General features: G+C 39.1%; 2 protein-coding genes across 3 annotated transcripts in view; both read left to right on the top strand.

Annotated features, from left to right (window-relative positions):
• Positions 1 to 3,081, top strand: part of LOC133636148 (sialic acid-binding Ig-like lectin 5) — a 31,336-nt gene extending 28,255 nt beyond the window's left edge. For both annotated transcript variants that reach the window (XM_062029867.1, XM_062029866.1), the window contains one exon: positions 2,267 to 3,081. In XM_062029867.1, the coding sequence (XP_061885851.1) occupies positions 2,267 to 2,596 (330 nt within the window). In that variant the 3' untranslated portion in view covers positions 2,597 to 3,081. The remainder of the gene's footprint in view (positions 1 to 2,266) is intronic.
• A 3,458-nt stretch (positions 3,082 to 6,539) lies between these two features.
• On the top strand, positions 6,540 to 11,832 carry irgq2 (immunity-related GTPase family, q2). The gene is made up of 2 exons (XM_062029868.1): positions 6,540 to 6,573; positions 10,132 to 11,832. The coding sequence occupies exon 2, from the start codon at positions 10,132 to 10,134 to the stop codon at positions 11,263 to 11,265; it is 1,134 nt and encodes a 377-aa protein (XP_061885852.1). The 5' UTR covers positions 6,540 to 6,573; the 3' UTR covers positions 11,266 to 11,832.
• Positions 11,833 to 12,329: the final 497 nt, after the last annotated feature.

Below are 12,329 nucleotides of genomic sequence, written 5' to 3'. Positions count from 1 at the left end.
TTTTTTTCCGACTAGTATTTCAATTGTTATACATTCTAAAATATTGTCTATGGTTTTTGACATATACTATATTGTCAAAAGTATTTGGCCACCCATCCAAATGATCAGAATCAGGTGTCCTAATCACTTGGCTCGGCCACAGGTGTATAAAATCAAGCACTACAAACATTTGTGAAAGAATGGGCCGCTCTCAGAAGATCAGTGATTTCCAGCGTGGAACTGTCATAAGACGCCACCTGTGCAACAAATCCAGTCGTGAAATTTCCTCGCTCCTAAATATTCCAAAGTCAACTGTCGGCTTTATTATAAGAAAATTGAAGGGTTTGGGAACAACAGCAACTCAGCCACGAAGTGGTAGGCCACATAAACTGACAGAGACGGGTCAGCGGATGCTGAAGCGCATAGTGCAAAGAGGTCGCCGACTTTCTGCACAGTCAGTTGCTACAGAGCTCCAAACTTCATGTGACCTTCCAATTACCCCACGTACAGTACGCAGAGAGCTTCATGGAATGGGTTTCCAGCTGCACCAATGCACAAAGTACAAAGCAAGGTCCATAAAGACATGGGTGACAGAGTCTGGTGTGGATGAACTTGACTGGCCTGCACAGAGTCCTGACCTAAACCCGATAAAACACCTTTGGGATGAATTAGAATGGAGACTAAGAGCCAGGCCTTAGCGACCAACATCACTGTGTGACCTCACCAATGCGCTTTTGGAAGAATGGTCGAAAATTTGTACAAACACACTCCGCAACCTTGTGGACAGCCTTCCCAGAAGAGTTGAAGCTGTAATAGCTGCAAAAGGTGCACCAACATCATATTGAACCCTATGGGTTAGGAATGGGATGGCACATCAAGTTCATATGTGAGTCAAGGCAGGTGGCCAAACACTTTTGGCAATATAGTGTAGATTTCACCATACTGCATCTTAATGAAGTGTCAATATACAAGGCCACCCCTCCTTCTGTCTTACCAATGCGATTTATTGTAAACAGCACATATCCATCTATTTTCATGTCCTCAACTTTTTCTTCATCGAATCAAAATTATTTCGATACTTTTTTAAATAAAGGGGACCTCAAAAAATGGCATTATTGGCTTTATTTTAACAAAAAATCTCACGTTACATTAAACATATGTTTCTTATTGCACGTTATTGGGCTGAAATTTGTAATACCTTGTCTTTGGAAATTGGCGAAAAGATCGAACCGAATCCTCTTAGCGGACTATTGGAATTTTACCGCGGTTTATCATTATACCGTTTACCGTTACATCGCTAACTACACTAAATTAAAGGGGTCAGATTAGGCAAAACTTAATTTTCTTGCCTTTGGCACCTTTCTGTGTATTTTGTCCCAGAAATGTGAATTCAAACCATGCAGGCATTAGGGAGACATTTGCAAAACAATTTTGACTTGTTCCAGTCTCCAGACAAGCCATTTGGACTTTGAGCGAATATTACCATAGGCCTACTGTAAATGATAGAGTTTTACCAGACGTAATGTATACTGTACTGATACCACGTACAATAGCGTATCTAGTCGATACTACTATGATTACATCGATATTTTTTAACATCACAAAATTTATTTAGTTTTTTCTAAGTGTATATAATGTTTATAAACTCAGGAAATATGTCCCTGGCACATGAGGACTTTGAATATGACCAATGTATGATCCTGTAACTACTTGGTATCGGATTGATACCCAAATGTGTGGTATCATCCAAAACTAATGTAAAGTATCAAATAAGAGAAGAATAAATGATTAATACATTTTAACAGAAGTGAACATGTTAAAAGAGAAAGTAAGCAGATATTAACAGTAAATGAACAAGTAGATTAATAATTCATTTTCTACCTACTGCATACGTCAGCAGACTAAATTAGGAGCCTTTGTTTGCTTACTTACTAATAAAAAACAAGTATGTTGTATGTTTACTATTTTATTTAAGGACAAAATTGCAACAAGAAATATATGTTTAAGGGATAAGCGGTAGAAAATGGATGGATGGATGGATGTACCCTAAGATTTTTTTGTTAAAATAACGCCAATAATGAAATTTTTTGTGGTCCCCTTTATTTAGAAAAGTACCGAAATACTTTTGGGATCGGTACCAAAATATTGGTATCGGGACAACTCTGATACACACACACCGAGCACCCACTGGCAGAAATGGGTAATACTAACCGTAATTGTTAATTGACTTATCAAATTTCAATGATTCTGTTGCTGCCGTACCTTGTTAAAAACTTGTTCCTAACAGGAAACTGACGCCGAGAGGGGTGAAGGAGAAGGCGGCGATGTCAACGGCGAGGACAAAGCTGACGTGGACTACGCCTACATCAACTTCTCAGTGCTGAGGCGAAACAACGCCAGGGGGGCGGCGCCCAAGCACGAGGCTACGGAGTACGCGGAGATCAAGAAAGCGGGCTGCAGAAATGACGGCAAATCCGAGCAGTTGTTGGAATGCCAGGGAACGCAGGAGGGCGGACCTCAGTGCGGCGAGCTAAAAGAGGACGAGGAGGTCCTGTATTCAGATGTGAAGGAAACAATGATGTGCAACGACGTCATCGATGGTCATGGAGATAATTGAACTCAACCTTTTTTTCCCCCCTAAGCATGAACCACATCTCACAGGAGCCAAACATATGTATTAGGGCTGTGAATCTTGGGGCACCACACGATTCAATTCAATTCTAGGGGGTAACGATTCGATTCAGAATCGATTCTCGATTCAAAATCAATATTTGGTAACACTTTAGTATTGGGAACATATTGTAAGAGACAAAGACTTAAAGGCCTACTGAAATGATTTTTTAAAATTTAAACGGGGATAGCAGATCCATTCTATGTGTCATACTTGATCATTTCGCGATATTGCCATATTTTTGCTGAAATGATTTAGTATAGAACAACGACGATAAAGTTCGCAACTTTTGGTCTCTGATAAAAAAAAGCCTTGCCCCTACCGGAAGTAGCGTGACGTAGTCAGTTGTTCGCCTCCTCATATTTTCCTATTGTTTTCAACGCAGCTAGAGCGATTCGGACCGAGAAAGCGACGATTACCCCATTAATTTGAGTGAGGATGAAAGATTCGTGGATGAGGAACATGAGAGTGACGGACTAGAATGCAGTGCAAAACATATCTTTTTTCGCTCTGAGCGTAACTTAGGTACAAGCTGGCTCATTGGATTCCACACTCTCTCCTTTTTCTATTGTGGATCACGGATTTGTATTTTAAACCACCTCGGATACTATATCCTCTTGAAAATGAGAGTCGAGAACGCGAAATGGACATTCACAGTGGCTTTTATCTCCATGACAATACATCGGCGAAGCTCTTTAGCTACTGAGCTAACGTGATAGCATCTGTCCCAAATGCAGATAGAAACAAAATAAATAAATCCCTGACTGGAAGGATAGACAGAAGATCAACAATACTATTAAACCATGTACATGTAACTACACGGTTAATAATTCTCAGCCTGGCAAAGCTTAACAATGCTGTTGCTAACGACGCTGAAGCTAACTTAGCAACTTAGCAACCGGACCTCACAGAGCTATGATAAAAACATTAGCGCTCCACCTACGCCAGCCAGCCCTCATCTGCTCATCAACACCCGTGCTCACCTGCGTTCCAGCGATCGACGGCGCGACGAAGGACTTCACCCGATCACAGATGCGGTTGGCGGCTAGCGTTGGCTAGCGCGTCTGCTATCCAAGTAAGTCCTCCTTGTTGTGTTGCTACAGCCAGCCGCTAATACACCGATCCCACCTACAACTTTCTTCTTTGCAGTCTCCATTGTTAATTAAACAAATTGCAAAAGATTCACCAACGCAGATGTCCAGATTATTGTGGAATTATGAAATGAAAACAGAGCTATTTTGTATTGGATTCAATGGGCTACCGATAGTCCTGTTTCACTGGCTACGTCACGCGCATACGTCATCATATATAGACGTTTTCAACCGGAAGTTTAGCGGGAAATTTAAAATTGCACTTTATAAGTTAACCCGGCCGTATTGGCATGTGTTGCAATGTTAAGATTTCATCATTGATACATAAACTATCAGACTGCGTGGTCGGTTGTAGTGGGTTTCAGTAGGCCTTTAATTAAGAGTTATTTGGACACTAGGGGAACATATTGTAAGTAACAAAGACCTCATTTAGAGTTATTTGGTTAGGGTTAGGGTTGGGGCTAACACCAACCCTAACCCTAAGGTTAGGGTTGGGGTTAGGGCCATGCATGGATAAGGCAATAAGTACTTAATAATAACTAATTAAGACCCAATATGTTACTAATTTGCATGTTAATAAGCAACTAATTAATGGTGAATATGTTCCCCATACTAAAGTGTTACCCAATATGTGTTAAATAACATTGGGTGCCAGTTCTATGATTAACTACATTCCTCCATAAAATAAACAGCTGTGATAAATTTCGATGTTACTTAAAAGAAAACGTCTTTTGTTTAATAAAATTCTACCCAAACATTTAACAAAGTCAAATACAAATAAGGCAACAAGAGAAGTATCCAACACTTGTCTTTTCTAAAGTAAATCTGTACAGCAGATATGATCATCTACATCAACAAATATGATTTTTCTGACAGCTGGACCGGATAGATAAAGAAAATCGATTTTTTTCCATTAAGAATCGTTACAAAAAGAAATCACATTTCATTCGAAAAATATATATAATTATACTACTAATTTGTAGTAATTTCATATTATCCCATATCACTGCCAAATGAGTGGTCCAATCGGTACTGAAATATAGGAAAACAACACATTTTGTCCAAAAACAATAACTTTTTTTTTCTTGCGGAATCTTGTGAGATTCAATTTGGAACAGAACAACAATTAAAGAACTGTACTTTCATGTAGTAAGAACAATATAGAAACATGTAATAGTAATTAGTAAAAAATACCATATTGGCACCGATAGCTACTCAGTTATACTGTTTATTATCGTTTACGTCAGCGCCGGTAAGACGTTTGTTTTGATTTTTTAAAATCAAATTGTACATTACATCAAAGGAAAACTGCACTTTTTTATTTTGTCAATCATTCCCAATTCTTAAGTAAGACAAGAACACGTTTTTCTTTTTTTATGCATTCTAAGTCGTAAATAAACTCTAGCAAAAGTCAGCTAACAAGATTTGCTCTATTAGGCCTATAAACCTCCATTAAGGTTTTATAGATATGCTTTAAGTATACATATGTGATGTAGTAACATTCATAATATGTCATATTTACTTATTTTGATCCTTTTAAGCATGTTAATTTTACAGCCACATCACAATCTTCACTTTTCCCTTCAACAACAACAACACTACTAATCATGGCAGACTTCATGAGAGACAACAAATACTACTTTGGGACAAATGATGATCCAGAAACTTCTATTTTTGACCCTGAATATAAGGAGGATGATCTCCAAGTTTTAGAAGCTGTGTGCTAAACAAATGCATCTTTAGTGAACCATGTAGCAGTATTGCTAAGTGCTAAACAAGATATACAAACTATCGACACAATAAAACAATCATTTACTGTACAATGTCTGCTCTCATTTGGATGCCAACTGATGGGATGTTTATATATGAAGAATTTATCATTAACCTCACAAAGGTTGCAAACAAACAAAAAATAAAGGTGGGCGCAAACGAGCCTCTTTTCGTGTCCTTCTCGCCATCTCCTGGTGTAAATTGGATGTCAAAGTTGACCAACTCGTGGGTTTATGTCCACAAACGTCTACTATCCAGGTAAGAGGCATGATTATAATCTCAAATTAACTTTCACCAACTCAGAGGCGATGCAGCAGCTCGATATGTCAATATAGCAGCCCAAGCTAGTTAGCTCTCTGCTAAAAGTAGTTCCTCGGCGTCAGCGCTTATAATAACGATATCGCTAATACTTGGCTAATATTCAGGTCACAAAGTGTAAATAGAGTATCGTTAGTAGTTTTTGGATGTTTTATGAGCCCATGACTGCATTTATTACGAATTAAAATACATTTAAAAAAAAGTTATCTGTTCTTTTCTTACATAGAGGTTGTGAATGATAGACAAAATTCCCCCAAAAAGTGTAGTTAGGACAACTTTTTTTCCCCAATTGTGGCTTACAATGCGAACCAATATGAGGGCTGAGTCAAAAATTAATCTGATATTGTGTTTATTATTCGGGTTTAAAAGGAACATAGATCATTAAAATAAAATAGATGCACAATTGTTTTCTAGTACAGTGCAACTACAACACAAACCATGTCTATTTAGATGTGCATATAATAAAGTATTTTATCTGCTTTGATTTGAAATACCTCATGATTATTTTTTGATGATTTTAATTGGCTTCTGGTGATATTATGCATACCGTATGTATTACTTTAAATGGTGTTGCCTTGTGTGAGAGTGGCAACCCTTCACATTGCCTTTGCATTATGTGCTTAAACAGATTAGGGATGACTGCTGGATTAGAACGTTCCACATGCGCGACAAACACTTTAAATAGCTGAGGCTCATTGCGTCGGCGTGAGAGCGTCTTTGGAGTTGGACTGCTGTGACCTAACGGTGAGAAAACCTTGTCTTAATAGGCCTTTTTCCACCAAAAGTTCAGAAAACTTTAAGTTAAACCTTTAGTTCCAAGATCAAAACCTTTAGTTCCTGGAATTAAACATCTTATTCCAAGAACTAAATTTTTAGTTCCCGGATTTAAACATTTCGTTCCCAGAACTAAACCTTTAGTTCTTCGAACTAAACCTTTAGTTCTTCAAACTAAACCGTTAGTTCCAAGAACTAAACTTTTTGTTCCCGGAACTAAACCTTTAGTTCCAAGATCTAAACTAAACCTTTTGTTCCAAGATCAAAACCGTCAGTTCCTGGAACTAAACATTTTGTTTCAAAAACTAAACTTGTAGTTCTTGGAACTAAACATTTAATTCCAAGAACTAAACATTTAGTTCTTCAAACTAAACCTTTTGTTCTCGGAACTAAACCTTTAGTTCCAAGAACTAAACCTTTTGTTCCCAGGACTAAACCTTTAGATCCAAGAACTAAATATTTTGTTCCCGGAACTAAACTTTTAGTTCCAAGAACTAAACTAAACCTTTAGTTCCAAGATCTAAACTAAACCTTTAGTTCCTGGAACTGAACCTTTAGTTCCTGGAACTAAACCTTTAGTTTCAAGATCAAAACATTCAGTTCTTTAAACAAAAAATTGTATTCCAAGAACTAAACCATTAGTTCTTTGAACTAAACCTTTTGTTCTCGGAACTCAACCTTTAGTTCCAAGAACCAAACCTTTTGTTCCCGGAACTGAACCTTGAGTTCCCAGAACTAAACCTTTTTGTTCCGGGAACTAAACCTTTAGTTCCAAGATCTAAACTAAACCTTTAGTTCCAAGATCAAAACCTTTAGTTCCAAGATCAAAACCTTTAGTTCGTGGAACTAAACATTTTGTTCCAAAAACTAAACTTTTAGTTCCTGGAACTAAACATTTAATTCCAAGAAGTAAACATTTAGTTATTCGAACTAAACCTTTTGTTCTCAGAACTAAACCTTTAGTTCCAAGAACTAAACCTTTTGTTCCCGGAAATAAACCTTTAGTTCCAAGATCTAAATCGTTTGTTCTTGGAACTAAACTTTTAGTTCCAAGAACTAAACTAAACCATTAGTTCCAAGATCTAAACTAAACCTTTATTTCCTGGAACTAAACTTTTAGTTCCTGGAACTAAACCTTTAGTTTCAAGATCAAAACATTAAGTTCGTTAAACAAAAACATTTTATTCCAAGAACTCAATCTTTAGTTCCAAGTACCAAACCTTTTGTTCCCCGAACTAAACCTTTATTTCTAAGAACCAAATTCTTTGTTCCCGAAACTAAACCTTTAGTTCCCAAAACTAAACCTTTTGTTCCCAGAACTAAACCTTTTGTTACCAGAACTAAACGTTTAGTTCCAAGAACTACAACTTTTGTTCCCGGAACTAAACCTTTAGTTCCAAGATATAAACTAAACCTTTAGTTCCCACCTTTAGTTCCAGGAACAAAACCTTTAGTTCCAAGATCTAAACTAAACCTTTAGTTACCGGAACTAAACCTTTAGTTCATGCAACTAGAGGTTCCTGTAGAAGTGTGTGATTTGTGTTTCTACCAGATTTCACAGTTCAGGTAGCTTATACAAATCAGACTGTGGCCGTATGTGTGTATGTATACACTGATACCATGTAAACTGACAATATAAGGTCAAAACCAACCGTTAGGGCGAAACCATCCTTGCCCAGGCACACCCCCTGGTCTTGGAATATAAATATTTAGGGTTTTAGCACCGGCCGCTTGACTAGATTTGACCAATCTAAGTCTATGAGCATGAACTGATAAAGCCTACTGAGGTATTGGCACCAACCGCTAGACTAGATCTAACCAGTCTAAGTTTAAGACTAGGTCTGACAAATCTAAGTCTTTGAGCATGAACTGACAAAGCCTACTGAGGTATTGTCACCAACCGCTAGACTAGATCTAACCAGTCTAAGTTTAAGACTAGGTCTGACAAATCTCAGTCTATGAGCATGAACTGATGAAGCCTACTCCAATGAGAGGTGAAACGGCTTCTAAGACAAACCAAACAGTCAAGTTGCGATCGATTGAATGCCCCGAGATGACAATGGCCCGGATGAATGAGAACATGCATAGAAATATTAGGTCATATTTGTTTTACTTAAGTGTAAGTAAATAAAATACAAAGCAATATTATACAAAACAATTTGAAAACAAGGTGTACTGGATTTTACATAAAAAAATTTAGGAGAGTCCAAGAGTCAGAAAGTCATCCACCCAGTAAATGATACATTTATGAGGTTCCGCTGAGTCTTTACGGTCTATTTCAGCTGTATATAACTATACATAAATAATACACATCAGTGTTATTTCAAGGAGTCAACTTTAACGCATCAGATTTAGCGTTAGCCTGTTAGCATTCGGTTCACTCGGATTGAGACAAATGTCTACACAAATTACTACTTTTACAACATGTAATAAAGTAAATAGCGAATATTTGATGTGATTTACCTTTGTTCCACTTGTCCTTCATTTCACATTTCTCTTCAAACTACGGTGTTATTTGTAATGATTCTTAATCGATTAAGCAAAAAATCTAAATCGGTTTAAATGTTTTATTTTTTTTAATCTGTCCTGTGCAGCCAATCAGAAAAATCATATTGTTGATGTAGATAATCTATATCTGCTGTACAGATTTACTTTAGAAAAAAAAAGGTTGGATATTTCTCTTGTTGCCTTATTTGTATTAGACTTTATTAAATGTTTTGGTAGAATGTTATTAAACAAAACCATTTTTCTTTTAAGTAATGTAGAAAATTATCACAGCTGTTAATTTTATGTACGCATGTAGTTAATCATAGAACTGGCGTCCATTGTTATTGATTTTGAATTGAGAATCGTTTCTAAATCGAATCGTAATCCCCCAAGAATCGAATCATGTGGTGCTCAAAGAATCACAGCCTTAGTAAAAACTTTTTTAAAAAGTATGTCCATTTCTCGTAACGTTGCGTATTGAAATTAAGTTTGTAAAAATTCATAAACAGCATAAAACTGCACACTATTAAAGACTACGGCTGAGTAGAACCACTGCAAGATGGTTCCACTGATCAGACTTTTTCAGCACGCAGATGACCAACAAAACTTCCTGCAAGTCAAAATGTAATTTTGTTGTTCTTGCTCATCGTTGTAACATCTGTTGATACGCAAAAAATAAGAAATAAACAAGTTGTCTCGCAGACTGTAATGGTGGTTGTTTTGTTCGAAAACAAACGTTTTTAGGAACGTCCCAACTGTGTTCAACCAATCAGCCAATCAAAATTCCTGGAACCTTTCAAAAGTCCCACCTTGCTGTCAGTCCCGCAGGAACTAAAAATAGTTCCTGTGGAACTAAATCTATCCGGGTAGTTTTTGGTGGAATCGCAGAGGGAACTTTATTTACCCGGGTAAATGGAAAAGTTCCTGTGGAGGAAAAAGGCCGTGTAGTGTTCTCTGAAAAAATCTTTGTAGTTTTACAAACATTTAAATGGATATTTGTGTGGCCTCAGAAATAACTGAAATGTGTTGTTGCCCACGAAGATGGTGGACGTCTATAAAGGTCTGAACCTGCTGGAGAGTCTCAAGGACTCCATGGAGAGTAATAAGTTGTCTGAGGTCAAAGAAGCCGTGGAAGACCTCCTGATCAGCAGGATCAACTTGGCCATAGCAGGCGACCGTGGAGAGGAGAAGACCTCCTTCATAAACTCCCTGCACGGCCTGTGTCCCGGGGAGGAAGGAGCAGCTCCAACCTCATCAGCGGTCGATAGCGAGGACGTGACGTGCTACGTCAACCCCAAACACACAGACTACCGCCTGTGGGACCTCCCTCCTGTCCCTGATTCGTCTCCGTTCGACTGTGACAACTACATGGACAGGGTCAAGTTTCTCCGCTACAACGCGGTCTTCATGGCGTTCACGCAGACGACTCCCCCGCCCAGCGTTGTGGACCTGTTCCTCCGGACTCGCACGTTGCAGCAACAAACGCTCTATTTGACCCTTTTGGTCTCGGGGAACGATGAAGACAGGTATCTCGAAGCAAAAAGGAGAGCTAGTATGGAGATGCTGGCGTCCAGAGGGGTGACCCAGCCTAAAGTCTACCTAGTGAGACCTTCCGCCTTGGAGACTTTGGACTTCCCTACCCTGCTGGAGGACATGACCAAAGACCTTCCTGAAATCAGATCATACGCTCTTTTGATGGCACTCCCAACACTGACCGCCGCTTTGGTCTCCCAAAAAAAGGAGGCTTTCAAAGCGCTGGTGTGGGCAGCCGCCTCCCTTTCTGGCGGCATGTCAGCCATTCCCGTTCCCTTCGTGGCCTCCATGGTGGACACGAGTGTAGCCGTACGAATCCTGTCTAAAGCTCAATTATCCTTATGTCTGGACGATGCATCGGTGGAGCGACTGGCCCGGCAGCGAGGCGCAGAACCGGCGACACTTAAAGCCTTGCGGACGTGCACGTTGTCCGTGGAGGTCACCAAGGGGGAGGTGAAGAGCCGACTGGCGGCAGCGGAGAGGGACTCATCCACACTCTCTTCCAAACTGATGCAGATGGCTATACCCACACACGCACGTTCGGCTGGCCGTTCCTTTTCCGCCATGTTGCACGCCTTAAACAGCGCCATCGATGACATGGCGGCAGATGCAGAGAAGATTTTGGCCTTAGCTTTCAGTTAGAGCAGTGGTTCTTAACCTGGGTTCGATCGAACCCTAAGGGTTCGGTGAGTCAGGCTAAGGGGTTCGGCGGAGGTCAAGACACACCCAACTCATCGTGTAAATAAAAACTTCTCCCTATCGGCGTATTACGGATACGGCAACAGCAGAAGTCATACTGATTTGCAGGTGTGTAATTTGTTGTGAGTTTATGCACTGTTGGTTTTGTTCTTTGAACGAGGTGATGTTCATCCACGGTTCATTTTGTGCACCAGTAAAAAAACATGGTAACACTTTAGTATGGGGAACATATTCACCATTAATTAGTTGCTTATTAACATGCAAATTAGTAACATATTGGCTCTTAACTAGTCATTATTAGGTACTTATTAATGCCTTATTCGGCATGGCCTTATTATAACCCTAACTCTCTAACCCTAACCCTAACCCTAACCAAATAACTTTAAATTAAGTCTTTGTTATTTAGAATATGTTCCCCATACTAAAGTGTTACCAAAAACATATAACTTTGTCTTGAATTTGAAAAAAATAAAATAATAATTTTTCACTAAAGAAGGGTTCGGTGAATGCGCATATAAAACTGGTGGGGTTCGGTACCTCCAACAAAGTTAAGAACCACTGAGTTAGAGGAAGCTTCTTCTTTTCTTTGTTGTTTTCCTTTACCTTCTTAACATTTTCATACAGCACGTAATAGAGATGGGCCAATAAAACAATATATACAGTCGCGATCAATCATTTCTACAACTCTTATTTTTTTGTGATAGAGTGATTGGAGCACATACTCTTTGGCCACAATAACCAGCAATATGTTTGGAGGAGAAAAGGTGAGGCCTTTATCCCCAGGAACACCATCCCACCGTCAAGTATGGTGGTGGTAGTATTATGCTCTGGGCCTGTTTTGCTGCCAATGGAACTGGTGCTTTACAGAGAGTAAATGGGACAATGAAAAAGGAGGATTACCTCCAAATTCTTCAGGACAACCTAAAATCATCAGCCCGGAGGGTGGGTCTTGGGCGCAGTTGGGTGTTCCAACAGGACAATGACCCCAAACACACGTCAAAAGTGGT

Source organism: Entelurus aequoreus, linkage group LG20, assembly GCF_033978785.1.
Source record: "Entelurus aequoreus isolate RoL-2023_Sb linkage group LG20, RoL_Eaeq_v1.1, whole genome shotgun sequence".
Taxonomy (NCBI): Eukaryota; Metazoa; Chordata; class Actinopteri; order Syngnathiformes; family Syngnathidae; genus Entelurus; species Entelurus aequoreus.
Note: the sequence above shows the minus strand (reverse complement) of the source record. Positions and strands in the feature narration are given on the sequence as shown.

Excerpts from the sequence above, each read along its gene's own strand:
- irgq2 (XM_062029868.1), top strand. The coding sequence starts at position 10,132 with ATGGTGGACGTCTATAAAGGTCTGAACCTGCTGGAGAGTCTCAAGGAC.